Source organism: Orcinus orca, chromosome X (assembly GCF_937001465.1).
Source record: "Orcinus orca chromosome X, mOrcOrc1.1, whole genome shotgun sequence".
NCBI classification, from domain to species: domain Eukaryota; kingdom Metazoa; phylum Chordata; class Mammalia; order Artiodactyla; family Delphinidae; genus Orcinus; species Orcinus orca.
Window position 1 is genome coordinate 29,882,666 of NC_064580.1, and position 22,372 is coordinate 29,905,037.

Consider the following 22,372-nt stretch of genomic DNA (forward strand, 5'->3'; position numbering starts at 1 on the left):
GCGAATGTGCTAGAACCTGTTTTATAATCTGCTGATACTTCACATTGCAGATGACAATCATCCCAGTTTAAAAGGCAGCACTATGGAGATGGGCTGTGTATTGTTAGGGATATACAGGTTTTGCAAATCAATGGTAAAAATGAAAGGAAGGATCAGCTACTTTACCTTCCCTCACCAAAAAAAAAAATCACCAGGATTCTTACCTGCCAGTGGAGGATTATATTCCAAATCAAACCAAGAGTCAGTTTATGATTTCCATCTACTATGTCAGTGCTTCCAATATTCACTAAATCAACCTGTTAAAGATAAAGGGGAAACATTTGAAGGAAGGAGACAAAATGTCTGTTTGAAAAGAAAACAAAATGCAAAGGTAATTGCATTTATCTATTTCCAGAGCCTAAGCAGCATTATAGCTTTTTAAAAATCTAAAAATGAAACAAACTGCATTTGCAACTGAACTTTCTGTAACAAACAAGTGTCCCCAAACACATTTACAAAGAGATAGGAAATGAGTGTACTTTTAGTGTATAAATAAATTACTGCAGATTAAAGAGTCCAATAAGAGTATCTCCAGGGCTTCCCTAGTGGCACAGTGGTTGAGAGTCCGCCTGCCGATGCAGGGGACACGGGTTCGTGCCCCAGTCCGGGAAGATCCCACATGCCGCTGAGCGGCTGGGCCCACGAGCCATGGCCGCTGAGCCTGCAAGTCCGGAGCCTGTGCTCCGCAACGGGAGTAGCCACAACAGTGAGAGGCCCGCGTACTGCAAAAAAAGTATCTCCAAATAAAATATATAATAATGATAACTCATAAAGGATGCTTAAAATTAAAAAGTGCTTCCTAGGACATAATTGAAACTCAAAAATAGAAATTTCATCAATCCTTTTATCTAGCTCAGAGGAGTGCTATTGTAATTAGGGGTGACTGCATTTGACTAAAATGTCCTTGCTTTAGAATTACATGTTAGAACTCTACTAAACAATGGAGCTAATGGCCAGCTCTCTTTTCTCTATCTAGGACTGGGTTTGGGAATTAAAATTTGGCAGAGTTTTATTTTTTCAAGACAAATCCCATCTCCTGTCCTTCTTGCTCCTAACGTTTTTTAGGTGGAGTCAGGTTACACATACACATCAGGCAAATGAGCACATGAAAAGATATTCAACATTACAAGCCATTAGGGCAATGCAAATTATAAACATAAAGAGTTAACACTACATACTTATCATAATGGAAAAAGTTTAAAAAATATAGTGACAATATCAAATGCTGATAAGGATATAGAGAAATTGGGTCACTCATGCTTTGCTGGTGGAAATGTAAATAGTACAGCAACTCTGGAAAACATTTCCAGCAGTTTCTTACAAAATTGAACATGTGCTTACCATACAATCCAGCAATTGGGCTCTCAGGCATTTATTCTAAAGCAATAAAAACTTCTGTTTATACAAAATCCTATACTTAAGTGTTCATACTAGCTTTATTTGTAACACCCAAGAACTGGGAACAACCCAGATGCCATACAAGGGTGAATGGTTAAACATATTGGTACATCCATACCGTGGACTACCACTCTGCAATGACAAGGAACATCTATTGATACATGCAGCAACTTGCATGAATCTCATGGGCATTATGCTGAGTGAAAAAAAACAAAGCCAATCACAGCGGGTTACATACAGTATGATTCTATTTATATAACAGCTTTGAAAAGACAAAATTACAGAAATGGAGAACAGAGTCGCAGTTGCCAGAGGTTAGGAACTGAGGTGGGGTGGAAGGGACAGGTGGATGTGTTTATAAAAGGGTAGCACAAGGGATACTTGTGATGATGGATCTGTTCTGCACTTGACTCTGATGGTGGATACACAAATGTACACATGTGATAATGTTGTAAAGAACTAAAAACACATGGCCACACACATACAAAAGTACAAGTAAAACTTGGGAAACATAAATACTACTGGTGGATTGTATCAATGTTGATGTCCATGGTAATATTATACTATAATTTTAATGTATGTTACCATTGGGGTAGAGCTGCGTTAAGGGTACACATGATCTTTCTGTATTATTGCTTATAACTACATGTGAATTTACAATTATCTCAAAGAAAAAGGTTAACTTTAAAAATGAGTATCCAGGGATACTTTAAAAAGAGAGAATATCACAATAAAGCAAATATGCAACTTCAGATTAAGGTCTATACAATGGGGGTGAAACTGTCAGAGCAAGGGTTGAGGGCTGAGAATTCAGATTTCTCTCCCTTCTTACTATCCCTAGGCTCACTGATACCTTTGGTTGACTTTTCTTTTGGCTGTCTCCAGGACTCTGCCATTTTGTCTTGTCCTGAGGGTATTGATCTGAGAGAGTTTCCCATTTATCCTCCTCTAGGGAGCTTCACTAAATAGCCGAGATTCATTTTGGTTAAACCTTTCATTCTCTCAGGCTCTAAACCTTTACTGAATTAAGTCTCACTTGGATCTGTCTTTCCCTCTTGTCTCTTCCTCCAGTAAGATGGGTTTACCATTTTCTCACTCAATGTTAAATATATTCTTTATCATTCATCTTAATTTTCTAAATCCTATTAATTATAACTTTTATAACTATGAAGCTACGTGGGAAATCCAGGTGAAAAGAATAAAAAGGCTACTCTTCAGTTTCATTGCCAAATCACTCCCAATTACTCCCCATGTAAACTTATTTGTAGGTTCAATGGATAATCTAAAATTTATTTTTATATCCCAACTATATACAAATGATTGGTGGATTGGATTAAAACAAATAATTGATACAGAAAAATGTAGAATCATTGAAATAAGGATAAAAGATCTAGATACAAGTCCATAGTTTAATTCCACATATAATTTATAGTAGAGGGCATTACTAAGCTATGCAATAGATTACATGTGAGGATGGTACCACATGGACATTACAGAGAAGTCAGTCTGAAGTAAATGGACAGCATATAAATGGACATTTAAGTAAGGCTGTATTGAAGAGTGGATGAGCAGAAGTCCTGAAAGCTGGTTAAGGTGAAAGACCTTGATTTTCTTGGGTATAGGAAAGTCAAGGTGATACTGCCATTGTAACACATTACACGTCTGCTTATTTCTACAATGCAGATGCTTCTCATTGGACAGCTGAATTTTAGTAGTACCCCATGCAAATTTTTCCTAATTCAGTGTTGAAGTAAATATCAGAATTTCAAATTACTGGGCATTCATATAGATTTTTTTCCTATACATGCAAACAATAATTTGCCATGATACCTTCATTTTAATTATACAAAGTAGATACAACAAGTTTCTAGAATTTAGATCCCAGGGGAGATGAATGACTCCTGAACAAGAAAGCACCATCCTCTACATTTCATCTGGGGATTCCTCATGTGTCAGTAGAGGGGAGGGGCTCTCCATGTGGAAAAGATGCTATAACTTTAAGAATTGGTTTACTGATTAATTCATTCAACAAATTCATATGTCAGGCACTGATGTACTTAGAACACAAAAGGGAAAAATACTCCTGCTTTCTGGAACTTAATTATAGTGACAGTGAGAATCATACCATATATTTTTGAAGATTCAATTATTTAAATAAAGAACATGTGATTTCTAGAAAATAGATATACTTGGGGAACCACTGCTGGTAGTTAAGTTTAGACTTGCCATAGGGATCATCCTGGGGAGACTAAGAGCAAGCAGCAGGCACTTAGATACCAGCTGCCCCTATCCACTCTCATAAGCTTGTTCTCTGTGTGAGTAGGGAGATGATTCCTCCATTTATTTATCCCCATAAAATCCCTTTTAAAATCCAATCTATATTATATCAGGGACTGTGCTTAGGCCTGATAAAGAAGACTAAGGTAGAATCCCTAATGTCAAAAAGCTCACGGGCTAATAGCAGGTCACAAAATAAAAGTTAATTAAAATTAGGTAGGATCCAAAAATTCCACTTCTAGGTATATATCCAAAAGAATTGAAAGCAGAGACTCAAACAGATATTTATACAACAATGTTCACAGCTATTCACAATAGCCTAAAGGTGGAAATGATCCAAATATCCATTGACAGATGAATAGATAAAGAGGACATGGTGTATATATATACAACGGAGTATTCTTCAATATTAAAAAGAAAGGAAATTCTGATACATGCTACAACGTCAGTGAACCTTGAAAACATTATGCTAAGTGAAATTATCCAGCCATAAAATAAAAAATATTATATGATTCTACTTATGTGAGATACCTAGAATAGTCAAATTTATAGAGAAAGAACGTAGAATAGAGGTTACCGGGGGCTAAGAGAGAGGTGATTACAGAGTTTTTTTAAACAGGTAAGAGGTTCAGTTTGGGATGGTGAAGACATTCTGGAGATGGATAGTGGTGATGGTTGCATACATAGGGGAATGTATAATACTAATGTCACTCAATTGTACACTTAAAAATGGTACACCAATTTTTAAAAATGTTTAAACTGGTAATGTATATGACATGTACATTTCACCACAATAAAAATAAATAATAAAAAGAAGTCACTGGCACATACACACGCCTTAGACAATATCTAAAGGAATGTGCATAGTTGTGTTCCAATAAAACTTATTTATAACCACTGGAAAAAATTAGGTAGGCAACTGTGTCTCATGGACACCCAGTAGAGAAAAAGAAATTTTTGTGACAGTGTAAGCAAAAGAAAGAGGAAATATTCAGTGTTGACCGAATCTGTAAAGAAGGAATATAAAACTGGAACAAATAAAGGGGGTGTGTGTGGAAGGCATGCCAAGAAGACACATGTGACTAAGGATATGGGGGGCAAGCGTAAAAGATATTACATGGTTGGGAATTAGAAGTGTTGTACTCAGGGACAAGGTGGCATGTGTGAAGTTGTTAAACAATCTGGGGCAGGATTATGAAGAGTCTTAAAAAATCTCAAGGAATGCAAGGAACAAGTTAGGCTACTATGAGGTAGAAAAATAATAATACCAGAAAAGTTGAACAGATCTTGGCTAATTCTTATGGGCACTGAGAAAAAACTAGCTGAGATTCATTATAAATGTCTCTAACCAGTACAAGGATGCTTACACTTTTGTCAGGGACAACAAACCTTTTCACAATTCTCAACTCTAAGAAATGTGCATTTTATAGTAATATACTGCATCTTTAATTACAACTTTACAAGTGAAGCAGTGATAACCATTTGACCATTTCTTTTGTCAACCTTCAATAAACAATAAGAACATAGTATTAAATCTTAGTTTTATAGGGATATTCTGTAGACAGTTACAATAATGTAATCCAATTTATGTAACTTTCTGTTGATTTGCAATTATATTTTGTTAGTTCACTTTTTTTATTGCCAATGTTACTCACTACACTATCCTATCCAGTAGGCCAGTTTTGTTGGTGGTGCTTGCCATAGGGTGCAATAAGTAAGTAGCATGGCTTTTAAGTGGTATTTCACACATAATATTCTCAACTGTGTGTGCCTTAGAGGGTAATCTTATCACACTGCAATTATTACCAATCATCATTCCTTTCTAAAGGTTCATATTTGATCAAGTCGTGTTGTCATAGGTAGGTATTTTGTCATCCTGTAGTTGGGTTGTAAGAAACACAACTATCCCCATTTTTTGAGTGGTAAACTATATGTTAATCTTTGTACCGTTTTCTATGTCTGTGTATATGTACATATGTATGTGTGTATATATCATTTCATTTTTGTTCTTTTTAGAAATATTGTATTTCTTTATATATAAGACCACACAAATATTATTTTATACAAATGCATGAATGAGATCTTATACATGCCTCTCCTATTGTTCTTGAGACAAGTTTTCTTTTCCATTTTGCTTGCCCCACTTTCTTCCCAACTTCTTTCCTAATCTGACCTTAAAAGCTCCCTATTCATATGATCAGTGTATGTGTGAGTGTGCATGTGTGATATCTTATAAACACAAATTTGTGAGGTTTTATAGTCTACAGATGGCATATTATTCAGGTTCTATTGAATATTGCTTTTACCAAACAATAAACCCTTTTATTTGTTCATTTTCATGGCTAATCCATTTGACTCTCAATTTTCGTATGCTTGCTGTTGTTAATAATGCCCCATATCTCACCATGTAGCTATGAATTATATTGATATTTTTTAAATCATTACTAGCTCTTCTCAAATAATCATCACCATGCCGCACAATTGCTTCTCTGCTTTCTTTTACGTAGTTTTTTCCTAATATATGCTCTGGAATTACATCTTCCAAGGCTTATCAATCTAATTTCCAAATAACTATGAAAAGGGAAAATAAAAATTAAAATACATTAATATCTATGTTAAATGAATAATTATGTGTCTGTCTAGTAAGCAAAACAAAAACCATTTATATGACATATATGCTAATAAATGGATTCTGTGTGTGTGTGGGAGGGTGTAACAAGCACAAAATAACAGGAAATTCAATCTTGAGGTCACTGAGGAGGCCGAAAGTTATGTTTCCCTGTTTTGCATAATGAAAGCATCTGACACCAAATGAATAGGTGTGAAAATTGATATTATGTGTGAAAATTAAATAGCATGCATTGAATTTTTGCAGAAAAAGTTCACTTCCACATGAAGATTGGCTTTAGGAGTTCCTGCAAACAGGCCTAAGACTCTACTCAGAAAGTAACATTAGATTTTGGCTCAGAGTTTTGCAGTGTTACCTGCGGAAGATGCTTTACTCAAACATAATTCTGGAATATATAGAAAATTCTCACCATTTGCTTTTTTTTTTTTTTTTTTGGCCGCACCACAGCACACAGGATCTTAGTTCCCGGACCAGGGATCGATCCCGGGCCCCCTGCAGTGGAAGCGTGTGGAGTCCTAACCACTGGACCACCACGGAATTCCCTCACCATTAATGGAACCTTACTGTGGCTCCAGCAGAATATTTAAATGTGAACTCATAGGAAAAAATCCCTTGGGTTAGGATGAGCTGGCTGTAAAAAAATGCACCTAGGAAACTTAAGGAATTGGCTTTTGGAATACAGGAGTCTATTGTTATCCATTTTATAGGTGTGAGAACACGAATTGAAGGGACTTCCTATTCTGTCCCCACATTAGTAGCTAGACTAAAATATCTGATTTTGTACAAAAATTTATATTTAGTAATTCTACGATTAATATATAAGTATTCCAAAAAAAAAAAATATATATATATATATATAAGTATTCCAGAGAGCACTGCTCCTTCCTGGTGTTCTACCTACTAAATGAGTTTACTAACCACTGGGCATGAGGAACAATTCTTTTCTATTGCTTATTCAAGAGAATAATGTTTGTTTTATCCGAGGTTTTGTTTTATCCCCAGTTCCTTCAAGGCTTGGATGCAATCTAGCATTGTCAGTGATATTTTCTACAAGCTAAATTTAGAGAGCCCACGGTGGTTATATTGAAAGGATTTATACATATAATACTGATACATGTAAGATTTAAGAATACTTAGGAAAACCATAAGATTTAAAATGAACCTGAAATGTAATGGTTTAGTGAAAGGAGATCACCGACCTAGACAAGTTTATATTATTTTTGATTAGTTTTACAGGAAGAAGAATAGCAGAATGAGTTCATCAGATATAAACTGCACACAGTGACTTTGGAATGAGGAACATTTGACATTTAAAAACTTGCAATAACCAGGTCAAATAATGAAAATGGAACTTCTCAGGGTAAAACAGAAGGTAAAAGAAAAAAGGTAAATAAATGCAAGGGAGTGATATTCCTGTGATATATCTGACAAGGTTCTAAGGAATAAATCTCTTACAAATATTTCCATGCTTTTGAAATTTTTGGTGGTGGCAGGGAGATGGATAAACTTTTCCAGTTTTAGTTTGTAAATAATTTAAGCATATGCATTCCTAACATGGATGTTGTAGAAAGTTATGTCTCATTCAATAAAGGAACCATCATCTTTCCAATAAATGATATTCTTGCCTTTTTAGACAACCACTGAGAAGGACATTTTATAACTACAGGGACTAATGAAAACACATCTTGTATCATTCAGCCAGTTGATATTAGGTTAGGGCTAGGAGGTTCCTCATATGTTTCAAAGGATGTGGTTCTTCCAGATCACTTCAGATTTCAACATTTATCCTAAGGAGGAGTCACTTTTGTTCCTTAATATGCAGAATACAACCTGAGATTTTATTTTCATTAGGCATGGGGTAAGGGATAAGGGTAAGCAGTCTTTGTACTTATCAGTCTTGGTATGTGCGTTTAAATAACCAAAAAATGCTGCTGATTAAACCTTATAAAATAACTTCACATAGAATGTAAGATTATAAAAGGAACCATGAAATATCATCTTTAAGAGTTTGAGTGGATTTCCTTAACCAGAATCTTAAACAATAACTAACATTTAGGGAAAAACCATGCACTGGGATTTATCAAATAAACAGCCCTCCTGATAGACCTCATGCAGATACTTCTACCTTCTATATATTTGGTTCTTTCAGATCCATACATTTCTTTCTCATAAACTGTTTATAATAGAGAATCTCTTTCCAACACTCAAGACAAACAGGATTTGCTTTTTAAATGTGCTGAGTGCCTTTTATAAAACATCTGCCATCATGCAGTCAAGCTAAAGAGACTTCTCCATGTTCAAGAGAAATTCCTCAAGTATTTATATAATCCTTCCAAACATAATGCATTTAAAAGATCAAAAATTTAGAAAAAGCAAAGGAGTTTCACTGCCCTGCAGCATGTGCTTTTATACTGTGTTTAAGGTTCATATAAAATTTTAAGACTTATGGGCATAAATCATACCCACTTTTGCCATTGAAAGATGCATGTATTGAATCTTTTATTATTAAATGATGAATAGTTCAATATATACAACATCAAGGGTGGGCTGCATTGGCCATTGTGGCCTTGGGTCTCTACTGGCAGGTTTTTTTTCTTCCCTCTCATATCTGTACATTCAAAGTGTTATTTTTTATTTTAAACAAATATAGAAATTTGCATTGAAAAATACCTTTCAAAAGCACATTTTGACATAGAATACATCATAAGACTTAGTACTGGGAACACACTATAAAGATACTACCCCCTAACTTTAGTGACTAAGCTCTACATAATTCATTAAATATTTTTCACCATCCACCATATACCACATATTAACTGTTGAGGACAAAGACTAAAAAATGAACTGTTTTATCAAATTGCTTAAAGACTAGTGAAATGAGTTAAAATTTCTCTCTATTTTGGATGCATTTATGATAATCATACATCACAAGGTAACTCTTAACAGAACTGTGTTTTTGTTTGTTTATACATTTCCTCTTTGACACTAAAGATTTTAAGCAGTTAATTTAAAAAATCTCATAATGTTAAGGAAATATAAACATTAAAATGGTGAAAGAATATTGAAACAAACATAGCAAAATAGAAATTTCAATGCAGGTAGGCTTACTGAACATAAGGTACAGAACTAAACTTTTTGGCAAAGTAGCTCTTATAACTAAACTAAGCAAAATTTCCTAGATGGAATATTGTATACTAGAGGGCTTCATTTGCTTCCCTCTATAAACCTGCCCTCAAAAATGATTTCACAGGGGCTTCCCTGGTGGCGCAGTGGTTGAGAGTCAGCCTGCCGATGCAGGGGACACGGGTTCGTGCCCCGCTCTGGGAAGATCCCACATGCCACGGAGCGGCTGGGCCCGTGAGCCATGGCCGCTGAGCCTGCGCATCTGGAGCCTGTGCTCCACAACGGGAGAGGCCACAACAGTGAGAGGCATGCGTACCAAAAAAAAAAAAAAAAAAAAAAAAAAAAAATATATATATATATATATATATATAATGATTTCACAAGATAGTAAGATAAAAGACATACACACTTTCAATATAATACTATTTAACTTGAATTTTTATAAATACTGTGTATCTTATACCTGGCAATATAGAATGCCACTTTAACGACAGCAAGAACCCTATGCAACCCATGCAACTATGGTCAACTAATCTATGACAAAGGAGGCAAGGATATACAATGGAGAAAAGACAGTCTCTTCAATAAGTGGTGCTGGGAAAACTGGACAGCTACATGTAAAAGAATGAAATTAGAACACTCCCTAACACCATACACAAAAATAAACTCAAAATGGATTAAAGACCTAAATGTAAGGCCACACACTTTCAACCTCTTAGAGGAAAACCGAGGCAGAATACTCTGTAACATAAATCACAGCAAGATCCTTTTTGACCTACCTCCTAGAGTAATGGAAATAAAAACAAAAATAAACAAATGGGACTTAATGAAACTTAAAAGCTTCTGCAAAGAAAAGGAAACTACAAACAAGACGAAAAGACAACTCTCAGAATGGGAGAAAATATTTGCAAATGAAACAATGGACAAAGGATTAATCTCCAAAATATATAAACAGCTCATGCAGCTCAAAATTAAAAAAACAAACAACGCAATCAAAAAATGGGCAGAAGACCTAAATAGACGTTTCTCCAAAGAAGACACACAGATGGCCAAGAGGCACATGAAAAGTTACTCAACATCACTAATTATTAGAGAAATGTAAATCAAAACTACAATGAGGTATCACCTCACACCTGTTAGAACGGGCATCATCAGAAAATCTACAAACAACAAATGCTGGAGAGGGTGTGGAGAAAAGGGAACCCTCTTGCACTGTTGGTGGGAATGTAAATTGATACAGCCACTATGGAGAACACTATGGAGATTCCTGGAGAAACTAAAAGTAGAATTACCATATGACCCAGCAATCCCACTACTGGGCATATACCCAGAGAGAACTGTAATTCAAAAAGACACATGCACCCCAATGTTCACTGCAGCACTATTTACAATAACCAGGTCATGGAAGCAACCTAAATGCCCATGGACAGACAAATGGATAAAGAAGATGTGGTACATATGTACAACGGAACATTACTCAGCCATAAGAAGGAACTAAATTGGGTCATTTGTAGAGATGTGGATGGACCTGGAGACTGTCATACAGAGTGAAGTAAGTCAGGAAGAGAAAAACAAATATCGTATATTAACACATATATGTGGAACGTAGAAAAATGGTACAAATGAACCAGTTTGCAGGGCAAAAATAGAGACACAGATGTAGAGAACAAACATATGGACACCAAGGGGGTAAAGCAGGGGGTGGGGGTGGGGGTGATGTGATGAATTGGGAGATTGGAATTGACATATACACACTAATATGTATAAAATAGATAACTAATAAGAAGCTGCTGTATAAAAAATAAAATAAAATTTAAAGAAAAATTTAAAGAACCCTATGTAGCCAGAGCTATCCAGTTTTCAGCCATGTATACTGATTTCAAGAAAAAAAAAGAAAACACTTGGCAACAGCAATGGCAAAAAATTCTAAGATACATGACTAACATTCATTATAATGAGAAAAATTTTCAATTATAATATAATTTGTAGCCATATTATTACTATCCCAAAAGATCTCCATGCGTACAAATCAAAGTAAATGATTACCTCAATTTTAAGTTGAATATGTAAGGAAAAACATAATATTTTTTCCTTGATGCAAGAAATGTACGGGGTTGGGGGAAGGTAAACAATTCACCTTATGAAATTATTTTCAGTGATAACTAGCTTCATTTTAAGAGGAATAATTTCATATTGCATCGGAATATGAATTTAAAGATTATAAGATATGCTTGTATATATTTTTATGTTCCATGGAAGAATATTTTGAAATAAGTGCAACTATTTCTATTAGTACATTTCACAGATGACAAAGTGGAACCAAAGTCATGAAATTATTTGACAAATATCCTGTAGTTAGTGAGTGACAGGGTTAAATGGATACACTTCTTCTGGATCCTTGGAATCAATATATATAAGGTGCAGCCGTATCACAGGCCTATTGTGTAGACTGAAATTTTAATATAAAAAATAATACTTGTCTAACATAAATTAAAAATTTGGAATTTATATCTGAACACTGGATTTTATGAGTAATAAATGGAAGCAGTTTATGTTTGGTCAAAGATATTATGTTCTGACATACCCCAAAATACATTAAATGGCTATTTAAGTTTCTGAATACTTAAAGGACACATAAAATACTACTTTTAAAGAACACTTTAGAATCCTCTTTATCTAAGATCATATGCCAGGAAGAGTGAACACTATATCATTTTTCAGATCAGTGACATTTGACAACCATTCAATCTAATTCAGTGACAATTTTCAATGATGTGATTAATTGAATATTTGAACAAAGCTGACATTTGAATTTTCACCCTAGGCTTTTTAAGTACTCATTTTGGATTTGTGGTTTAATAATGTACAACAACGATCTTATTTTCTTTGTGCTATCTCACCTTGTATAGTTGAAATTACTTGGTAAAATTGTGCCACTCTGTCATAGACAATTGATGAGAGTAGTGAACATAATTATGAGATTTACAACTGTGTCAGTTAATATTAAATCACGTTAAATCAGTAAAGTCCCAGTATATGCCAGGGTATAATGCAACACTCTATTTTTGTCAGTTTCTTTAAAATAATGATGGAGTGCATTCTATGACTTCAAAAAGGCACTGGGGTTCATAAAGTATACACTTGGAAATCTTGGGATGGAAGAAGAGGAAACAAACTGGGATCAGCCAATGAATGGAAGACAGGTATCATAATGCATCTGCAGGACAGTTTAAAACACCACAGACAGTTAAATCTCCCTACCAGTTTTTTAACGGCTAAATTCCTTTACCAGTGGAAAAAATCAATCATTATTCAACTTTACATAAAATGATTAAAAATGCAAATTTGTATTAGAGGAAACTCATTGACTGGAATTTAATTATATCTAAGGGAAAAAATTTACCAATAAACAAGTTCAAATGACCCATTAAATATTTCTTTACATCTGAGAGAAGATGGGGTTAAAGACCTGTAGAACTGTATTCAGAATGTCTGGTGAAGGGGACTACCCACAAACAAGAGTGGAGAAGGATAAAGGAATGATAGAATGGCAGTATGAGAGATGTTTCCCTATTATCTGAGATTTGCTCTATCTACCTTCAATAAGTTACAAATAAATGGAAGCTGTGGATACATTTTATCTTGAGCTAGTATGTAGACAAACACAACCATTTGGTAGAGTCATCCCCTGTTTCACAGGATTTTGTATTGTCTTTTGTTTGCTTTTTTAAACCACGGCCAACTTTATTTCAAAAACCACCTCCACTCCCTCTCAGCAAATATTGTGATAAAGGCATCACTGCACTTAGAAGTACTTCTTTCTCAATAAGTGGTTTTCACAAATAAATTATTGATAGCAGGGATAACTTCATGTTAAAACAGCCACCAGAGAGAATGCAAATCAGAACATAAATGTGCTGTCTGAGCTCTACAAAGCTAAGTTGTGAGTGACATTTGAGTGAGGAGAGTAAGTGAGAAGTCAGGAGAGAAAAGAAAGGAAACTGAAGCACAGGCTCACATTGAGTTGCTAGTTTAGAATTAGGGAATATGCTAAAACTAGTCATTTATGGCAGAGGAAGAGGCCAAATTGGAGGAGGGGAGGACGGGTGGGGAGGGGAGGAGGAGAGGAGGGGAGGGAGGAAGGAAGGAGACAAAATGAACTTGACCTAAGAAGATCTTGAAACTACCACAAATATCTTTTCAAAAGGAAGTTTCTAATACCCCTTTAACAACAAGGGAGGGCCAATTTTTTCACGTGATTTTAAAAATTAGGTTTGTGAACAGATTTGTAGAATTGGAAGGCCCCCTCATGATTTTCTATTAGCAATTATCAATTTCTTAAAACTCTGAATGAACTTACCACTAGTACCATTGGACCCAGAAGTCTTTGTAAAAAGTTTGCTTGGTTTTGTTTTATGATTTCTTAAGTTCCTTTGGTTATTGATGTAGGTACTCTATACTCCACTGTGTTAATTCTTGTAATTCATGATTTTAAATAGAATACAAACCAATTTCATTGCTTTTTTATAATCAACATATAGTTCTGTGTAGATTCCATTTTTGGTTTCTACTCTTGTACTTATTTTTTAATATTTTCTATGTTTAAATTGCATACATTTGATTTATTTCCCTCTTTTTTCTGATTAAATTTATAAGAGATTAGTCTATTTTATGATTTTATTACAAGGAACTAATATCTTAAATTTATCTAGCGTTTCTTTTTTCTAACTCATTTCTTCATTTATCTTTTATTTCCTACTTTCCTTAGAGCATTTTTTTCTTTTTTGTAACATTTATGGTTGAAAGCTAGAATTAATTTATCTTTTTTTTTTTAATGAAGATAAAAGCAAAGACAAAAATTGAACCTCTGGGTAGAACTGAGGCCATTTCTCATGGGTTTTCTCATGGAATGCTTTTTCCTATAAAAACATGGATTTGTACTCTTGGTTTCTTATACACTTTAAATTAATCAAATTGAATTTTTTTAAGTATTATTAATTTCTACTGTTATATTATTATCATCAAAGATTATGCACTTTAAAAGTTCTTTTCATGTGTTTAATGACATTTTCACTACATTCTAATATATTATCCATTTTTTATTTGTACATATGCCAAGGACGTTTTTTATATGTTTATCTTCGCCTACGCCTATAGTAAGTTTCATAGCAGGGTAGAAGTTAGAGATAACTCTTAGTCTATCTTCCTTTTCTTATTCTGGTGTTCCCCAGAAGCATGGGAGAGTAATGTCAGCTGGTTCCAAAACTAGCCAGAAACCACCTCCACTCCCTGTCAGCAAATGGGGGAGGTGGTATGGCCTTAAAAGTGAATGGCTTCCGAGACTTCCCTAGTGGTCCAGTGGTTAGGACTCCGCACTCCCAATGTGAGGGGCCCCGGGTCGATCCCTGGTCAGGGAACTAGATCCCGCGTGCTGCAGCTGGGACCCAGTGCAGCCAGAATAGATAGATAAATAAATAAATATTTAAAAAAAGAAAAAAAAAGTGAATGGCTTCCTGCTACACCCAGCAAGGTTGGGCCCTGGCCAACATTAGGGCTCTTAACGTAGAGATTCCCAAGTCTTCTTTTGACCAGAAGAAAAAAAAAAAAAAATAGAGCTATCTGAAGGGCTGGGTTTTCTCTGACTGCTCCCCCTCCCACATTCTTCACACCTTCTTTGTTTGAGATGACCCACCTAGTATGAGATGGCTCCATCGTCCAGGATCTCTTATCCTCTGGCTTCTAGTTAGGTTCAACCAATGAGCAGCACTGGCAGACTATTAGAGGACTGAATAGAGAGACTAAGGTATCAATCTCCCACCTCCTCCAGCAGGCCATGATTTGAGAGTAACTGCATTCTTTAGGTACCTATGGTTGCACTTGCTATCCAGTGGACCCATTCCCAAGGTTAGAGCTTTCATTGGTTTAAGGTAACAGCTCTCTCCTCTTGTCTCTTTAGGTTTAGGGGTAGTAAAGCCTATTAACTGAGGCTAGTCTCTGGTGCTTCACCATTCATCGTTGGTTCCTTTAATCCTGCCCATATTTCTATATATATTCCTTTTATTACAGTCTTTTCAACTTTGTCTTTGCATAGGCTTTCTGATTCATTTCAGGACTGTTAATGATACACATGGCTTCATGAGATGACTTGGGCTTGGATAGTGACTATATCAGCGGATAATTCAATGGACTAAAAATGAAAGGCTTTTCCCCTGCCTATAAAAGGCACCACATAGGTCTACTGATGTCTGGCCATTCCCTAGGGATAGGGGAAATCATTCTTAATAATGACAAAGTTAGAATTTTCTGAATGCCTGTTTGAGAGCTCAGATTTGGATTTGGTTCATTTAAATGAAATTATAAACTACTGTTTTCCTTGCAAATCTAACCTTATGAGAGAGAAGGTTTATATATAATTCACACAGATTTTATAGAATCATCTATGCTTGGGAGTGTCGATAGGTAGAAAATCACTATTAAATCTACAGTTTATGTTATTTGTATTCTCAACTTTTTTCTTTGCTGCTAACTGTGTTGTAATCTGACAATGGTGAATTAAAGGCTCTGAATAAAAATATATTTCCATCATTTATTCTTTATGGTTTTAGCAGTATTTCTATTATGCTGTAAGTTGTATTATGTTTTAATTATTGATTTCAACTTTCTTGGATAAAAATAATATTTTCAAATACTTATAAGTTTTTCTTTGTCATTAATATTCTTATCTCTGACTTTTAAAAGAACTTGTTTTATTACCCATTTAATTTATAATAGCCTTTTTATGTTTAGTCATTTTCATCTCACTTAGAACTAAATTCAAACCCTAACCATGGCTCCCCATGTTCTCCTCTTCCCAGCACCACCCTGCTACCTCTCTGATCCCCTACTCTACTACATTTTTTTCCACACTCAGTCCTCTCCACCTATTGAGTCCTATTTCCAAATGCTTTTTCTCCTCTAGGTCTTTTTATCCCACTGCCTGGACCATTTTCCTGTAGATAATCCCATGGTTCACTCCTTCACTTCCTTCCAGTCTCCACCTATAAGACAACCTAACCAAAGGCCTTCCCAAACCTCCTAGTCTATTTGTCTCTTCTTCATTCACTTAGCTATCACTACATACATTATACATATTTAACATCCTCTGGTATTTGACTCTAAACTCCATGACATAAACGACTGCATTTGTTTTGATCACTGACTGCAGTGTTCCTACCATTTGGAATACAACCTGACATATAGTAGACACTCAATAAATAATGCGCTGAATCTAAAAATACAAACATTATTCTGTTTAAGGTATGACTACTCAAAATCTCTAATCAATGCCTCCTCTAGTTCATTCTGAGAATCTGTGATTTTTAAAAGGAAAATAGTTCTATCTACTATTTTACTTAATATGCTTATTTATTTATACCCCATCCCAGGATCATTTAGTCATCTGCTGTAGAATACCCAAGGCCATTTTTAGGAAAATATCCTGCTCTTGAACGTTCTCTTTCTGTGTTTATTCTTTATGCTAATAATCAGAGAGTAAAAAACATGTCCCTTGGGATACTTTCCATTTCTTTTCTGCTTTCTTTTATTACAAAATAATGGGAAGTATAAAATGATAATACATTTACTTTTGAGCATTTGTATTCTGTGTCTTTTGGCCTGGGGCTAGCTCAGGTAAAGGTTATTTCGCTCAAGGTTTTGGTTTACACTGGAGAATGTTTTACTTGAGATTCTGTCCTTTAATACAGAGACCTCAATTATATGTCATTCCCCATTAGGGCCCTGGCTCAAATGGGAGCTTTGTGGAAATTTTCTTTTGAAGGACTCCTTGTCCAATTTAACCCTCATTCGAGAGTCTTCGCCTGCTAAAACATTGGAATTTTATCAAGATTTTCTATTTTCAGTAAGAAATATAACCTCCTGAGAAAAGATCCATATATTGCATTAATTACATTCTAATTTTGTATATTCACTTATCACATTTTATTAAACAATTTCATAATAAAATACACGGTCTATGTTCAGATAGATAAATATGGCCATAATTTGGAGTTTGGCAGGTTGCAAGATCAGTTTTACTTTCCCTTCCTACATTCCTCTTATTAAACTTTTTTTTAAAAAATTGATAGCCTACATACAGAAAATATACTTAAGTGTACAGCTTGATAAATATTCTCAAAGCAAATGCACCTGTATAACGACCACCAGGTCAAAACATGGAAAGCTTCAACATCTCTGAAGATTTCATCCTGCATTTTAAAATCTAACCATTCTTCTGACTTTTAAACTCATGGAAGCATTCTGCCTATTCTTGAAATTTAATTAAACGAAATTACAGTAGATACACTTTTGTGTCTCACTTTTTTCTCTTTCCGGAAACTGATCTATCTTATGTACTGTGTGTCACTATCATTTGCTTACTTTCATTCTAATTTTGGCTATTACAAATGAAGCTACTATGAACACTCTTTCATATATATAAAATAATATTATATATATATGAATTTTTTGGCAAACATAGAAATGTATGTCTATTATATGCTAAGGAATGAAATTGTTGGGTCACAAGAAATGCACATTTTTATCACATTTAGTATATAATGCCAAACTATTTTCAATGGCTGTCTGAATTACATTTCTACCAGTTAGTTGTGAGAGTTCAAGTTATTCCATACCCTCATCTACACTTAGCATTATAAGTCTAATTTCAACCATTTTTGTGAATTTGTATTGGTATCTCATTGTAATTGTAATTTCCCCAATTATTGGTGAGGTTAAACACACTTTCATATTATTCTTGAACTTCTGAACATCCTCTTTTGTGAAGTTCCCGTTCAAGTTCATTGTCCATTTTTTCCATTGGATTTCTTTTTCTCATTTTATAAAACCTAAAATTAAATAAAGTATAGAGGAAAATCATAGGAGACACCTAATATACTCAATAGTGTAAAGATGTCAATTCTTCCCAAACTGATCTATAGATTTAACTCAATGTTGATCATATTCCAAAGAAGGTTTATGTGGAAATTAAAAAGATGATTGTAAAATGAACCTAGAAATACAAAGGGCTAATATAGCCAAGAAAATACTGAACAAGAAAAAAGTGTTCACCAGATAACGAGTTCACCAGATAACGAGATGCATTATAAAACGGCAGTATTCCACATGGCATGGTACTCATGATGTATAGACAAACAGAACAATGGAAGTGAACTTAAGTCCAGAAATAAAACTACAAATGTACTGAACAATTTTTATGACACACTTAGTACTAGAGAACAATGGGCAAGCAACATTCTTTTTAATAAGTGATGTTGTCGTTCAGATTCCAAGTGAAAAAAATAAGCTGAATCTTAACCCATTCCTCATATCATATACAATAATCAATCATTTCCAGGTGAAATATAGATCCAAATTCAAATGGTAAAATAATAAAGCTTATATGGATAAAAGCAAAATGTAATACCATAATGGCTTTCAGCAGGCAAATATTTCTTAAACAGGACACATAATTATAAAGTGAAAGTTTATAAAAATGAACTACATCACAATGAAGAACTTCTCTTTATCAAAAGATAAAGTGAGTTAAAATTTTAATCCACAGAGAAGGAAAATATATTTGCAATACATAAAATAAACAAAGGACTCATATCCAGAACATAAGAACAACTCATAATTTTAATGAAGTTCAAGTTAATTTTTTCTGTTTTTGCATCATGCCTTTGTTTTCACATCTAAGAAATATATGGTTATTCCCAAAGTCACAGGGATTTTATTTTATGTTTTTTCTTTTTATTGCCAGAATTTCTTCTGGTCCTATATTGAAAATTATAAAATTAATAATTATAATATATACAAAAAAAACACAAAATTCATAATCTATAATCAGTATGTGAAAAAACAAAACTCTTATCAAAAAAAAAACACTACAGTTTCATTAATCCACTACTTTAGAGGAGATCCAACAGCCTATGTTTTGACATTTTCTTGCTTGGAAGAGATCAATTTCTTCAACTAGATTAAATCTAATAATTCTTTGAGTTTTCTGCTGTTTTCCTTGCTCTTATATTTTGTAATGGAATACGAGGAATTGATATTTAAAAAGACATTTTCTTTGTCTAAGTTCCTAATATTGTTAAAATGTTTTCTTAATTTATATGCTACTGATCTTTCAAAATGTTCTATAGGATGAAATACTGCCATTTGCAGCAACATGGGTGGACCTAGAGATTATCATTCTAAGTGAAGTCAGAAAGAGAAAGACAAATACCATATGATATCACGTATATGTGGAATCTAAGATATGTACGACACAAACGAACACAGCTACGAAAGAGAAACAAACTCACAGATATAGAGAACAGACTTGTTGCCAAGCGGATGGGGCTGGAGGAGGGAAAGATTGGGAGTTTGGGATTAGCAGGTGCAAACTAGTATATACAGGATGGATAAACAACAAGATCCTACTGTATAGCACAGGGAACTATATTCAATACTCTGTGATAAACCATAATGGAAAAGAATGTGAAAACAAATATATATATTTATAAGTGAAACACTTTGCTGTACAGCAGAAGTTAACATGACACTGGAAATCAACTATACTTCAAAAAAAAGTTTATAAAAAGGTTCTATAGGACTGCTAATAAGGCAAACATTCCATAGATTATCTTATTCTGCTGCAGAAAATTTGCAAATATAGAGTTAATCACTGCAGGAAAATAATAAAAATATATAAAACTTCTGTAAAATAATTTTTATAGGTTAAATATGATAGTAACCTTTCATAAAACTGACCGATTACTACACAACTTTCACTTCCATTTCCAGAATGATGTCCTCTCCCTGCTAGATGAGCTGAGCAATATTTGGGGGAGTATACATCATTACTAATCTATCACTAATTATGGTTATTTTAATAGTATATGATCAATTATTTGAATTTATCCTTGAAAGAGAGATGTAGTGTAATTAGGAAGTTACCAAAAAAGCCAGTAAATGCATTGGTTAATTAGAAAGATTGTAGGAAGTTAATAAGAAAGGAGGGCTGCCTCCAATATCATGAGAGAGGGGAGGAATCTCAAAGTCACCCTGAGGAGACAAGAACTCCTTTCATCTACACACTTGTTTACGTACGATTGTTGACTTTTTCTAATACCACACATATATTTTCTTCTAGTTAAACTTAATCAAACATAAGAATAGAAAACAAATTTGCAACTCTTATGCTGAGTTGAAATACTGAGTTTTCTGTGTAACTTTCATACTTGGATGTGTTATCTAATAAATGTTGGCTTAATTCAAACAAACTTTATCATCATGTGTGAACCCACTTTATACAAAAAAAATAATAGCCTATTAAAAGCCATTTGTTTCACGAACACTGCTGTAAGGAGCTGAGTTTACCACAGGACTTAATTTGGCCACCAAATATAACTGCATTATGTAAAATCTAAAAACAACACAAAGTGGCCAATCAGGTCTGGTTCACACCATTCCCTGCCCCCCTGTGGATGCATGCATTTACTTCCTGAATCACATTAGCAGATGCACATGAACTAGAACATGCGCTCTCAATGGTAACTGCTTTGACTTATGAGAGAACTTGAAATGCTTTCTCTGTTTTTAGGGCCAAAGCCCTCACTCAAACATTAAGCATGCTGTCTCATGGTATCCAGACTCTGTCCAGGGCTCCACTTACATTATTTTTCTGCAAGACCTGTAGTGCCTTGTTGACATTGTTCAGGGCATGAACTCTTGTGGATCCTTTTTCTTTTGGCTGAAAACAAAATGAAACAATGTTGACTGCCCAGGGGAGAGAAGGACAATCTACCAGAAATGGAATAATTGATATATTTCACTTCTAAATTGGAATCTTTTAAATGATCACAGGTTGTGAGGCATTAATATAATGAATTTAAGTGCTTCAGGTTAATTATCCTTGTCATAGGAGTTTCTTATAGCATGGAGAAACTCCTTATAGCATGAATCAGTTTCTTATAGCATGAAGAAACTCCTTATAGCATGAATCAGCCACTCCTCAAGAAAACTGGTAGAATTTTTTTTTCTTCACAAAAGAGTTTGGTTACCATCTCTCCTTCATTCTACACCTCAGTTGCATGACCACGAAGAGAAACATCAGCATGCATAAGGACATTTGCTAGTAAGATAGATAAGTGAGTCAATTCCCACACCTTTTAGGAAAGTTTAAAAGAGATTTGAGCCTAGCAAAATTCTATAATCCTAAATAGGCTTAACGGAAACTATTTCTGGCAATATTACCTTAATTGTCTTAGTCACTGAAGCTCAAAACCTCAATCATCTTTGGTTTTCTAACCCTCACCTTCAATCCCCAAAAGTCTTATCTTGTCCTGTAATTTTTAAACTAACATTTGCATAGTGTATTACAATATATGGATTAATTCACTCAGTTGTGGAGTTTTAGAAAGTCTACCATTATGATGCCTCAAGTATTTACTCCTAAAATGAGATCTACCCTCCTAAAACAATTTTAACTACACAATACAATGCTGTTAAGTATAGGCACAATATTGTACAGCAGGCCTCTGGAATTTATTCATCTTGCAGGACTGAAACTTTATACCTGTTGAACAGCAACTCCCCATTTTCCATATCTCATATTAAGTGTTCTTAAATCCTAAGAGTTCTCATCACAAGAAAAAATAGATTTTTTTCTATTTCTTTAATGTTATATGAGATGATGGGTGTTCGCTAAACTTATTGTGATAATCATTTCATGATGTTTATAAGTCACATCATTATGGTGTACACCTTAAACTTGTACAGTGCTGTATGTCAATTATATCTCAATAAAACTGGAAGAAAAGAAGACAAAAGACTAAATAAAGTTAAAAGTTAAACTTAAAAGGTCATTATGTATAAAAGCCTTAT

The 22,372-nt window shown here is 34.3% G+C and overlaps 1 protein-coding gene across 1 annotated transcript in view; it reads right to left on the reverse strand.

The window, feature by feature from the left end:
* Positions 1 to 22,372, reverse strand: part of DMD (dystrophin) — a 2,251,544-nt gene that overhangs the window by 1,758,353 nt on the left and 470,819 nt on the right. Inside the window, exons 4-5 of the mRNA XM_049704774.1 lie at positions 21,162 to 21,239; positions 204 to 296 (exon numbers count right to left, since the gene is read on the reverse strand). Of these exons, the coding sequence (XP_049560731.1) occupies positions 204 to 296; positions 21,162 to 21,239 (171 nt within the window). The remainder of the gene's footprint in view (positions 1 to 203; positions 297 to 21,161; positions 21,240 to 22,372) is intronic.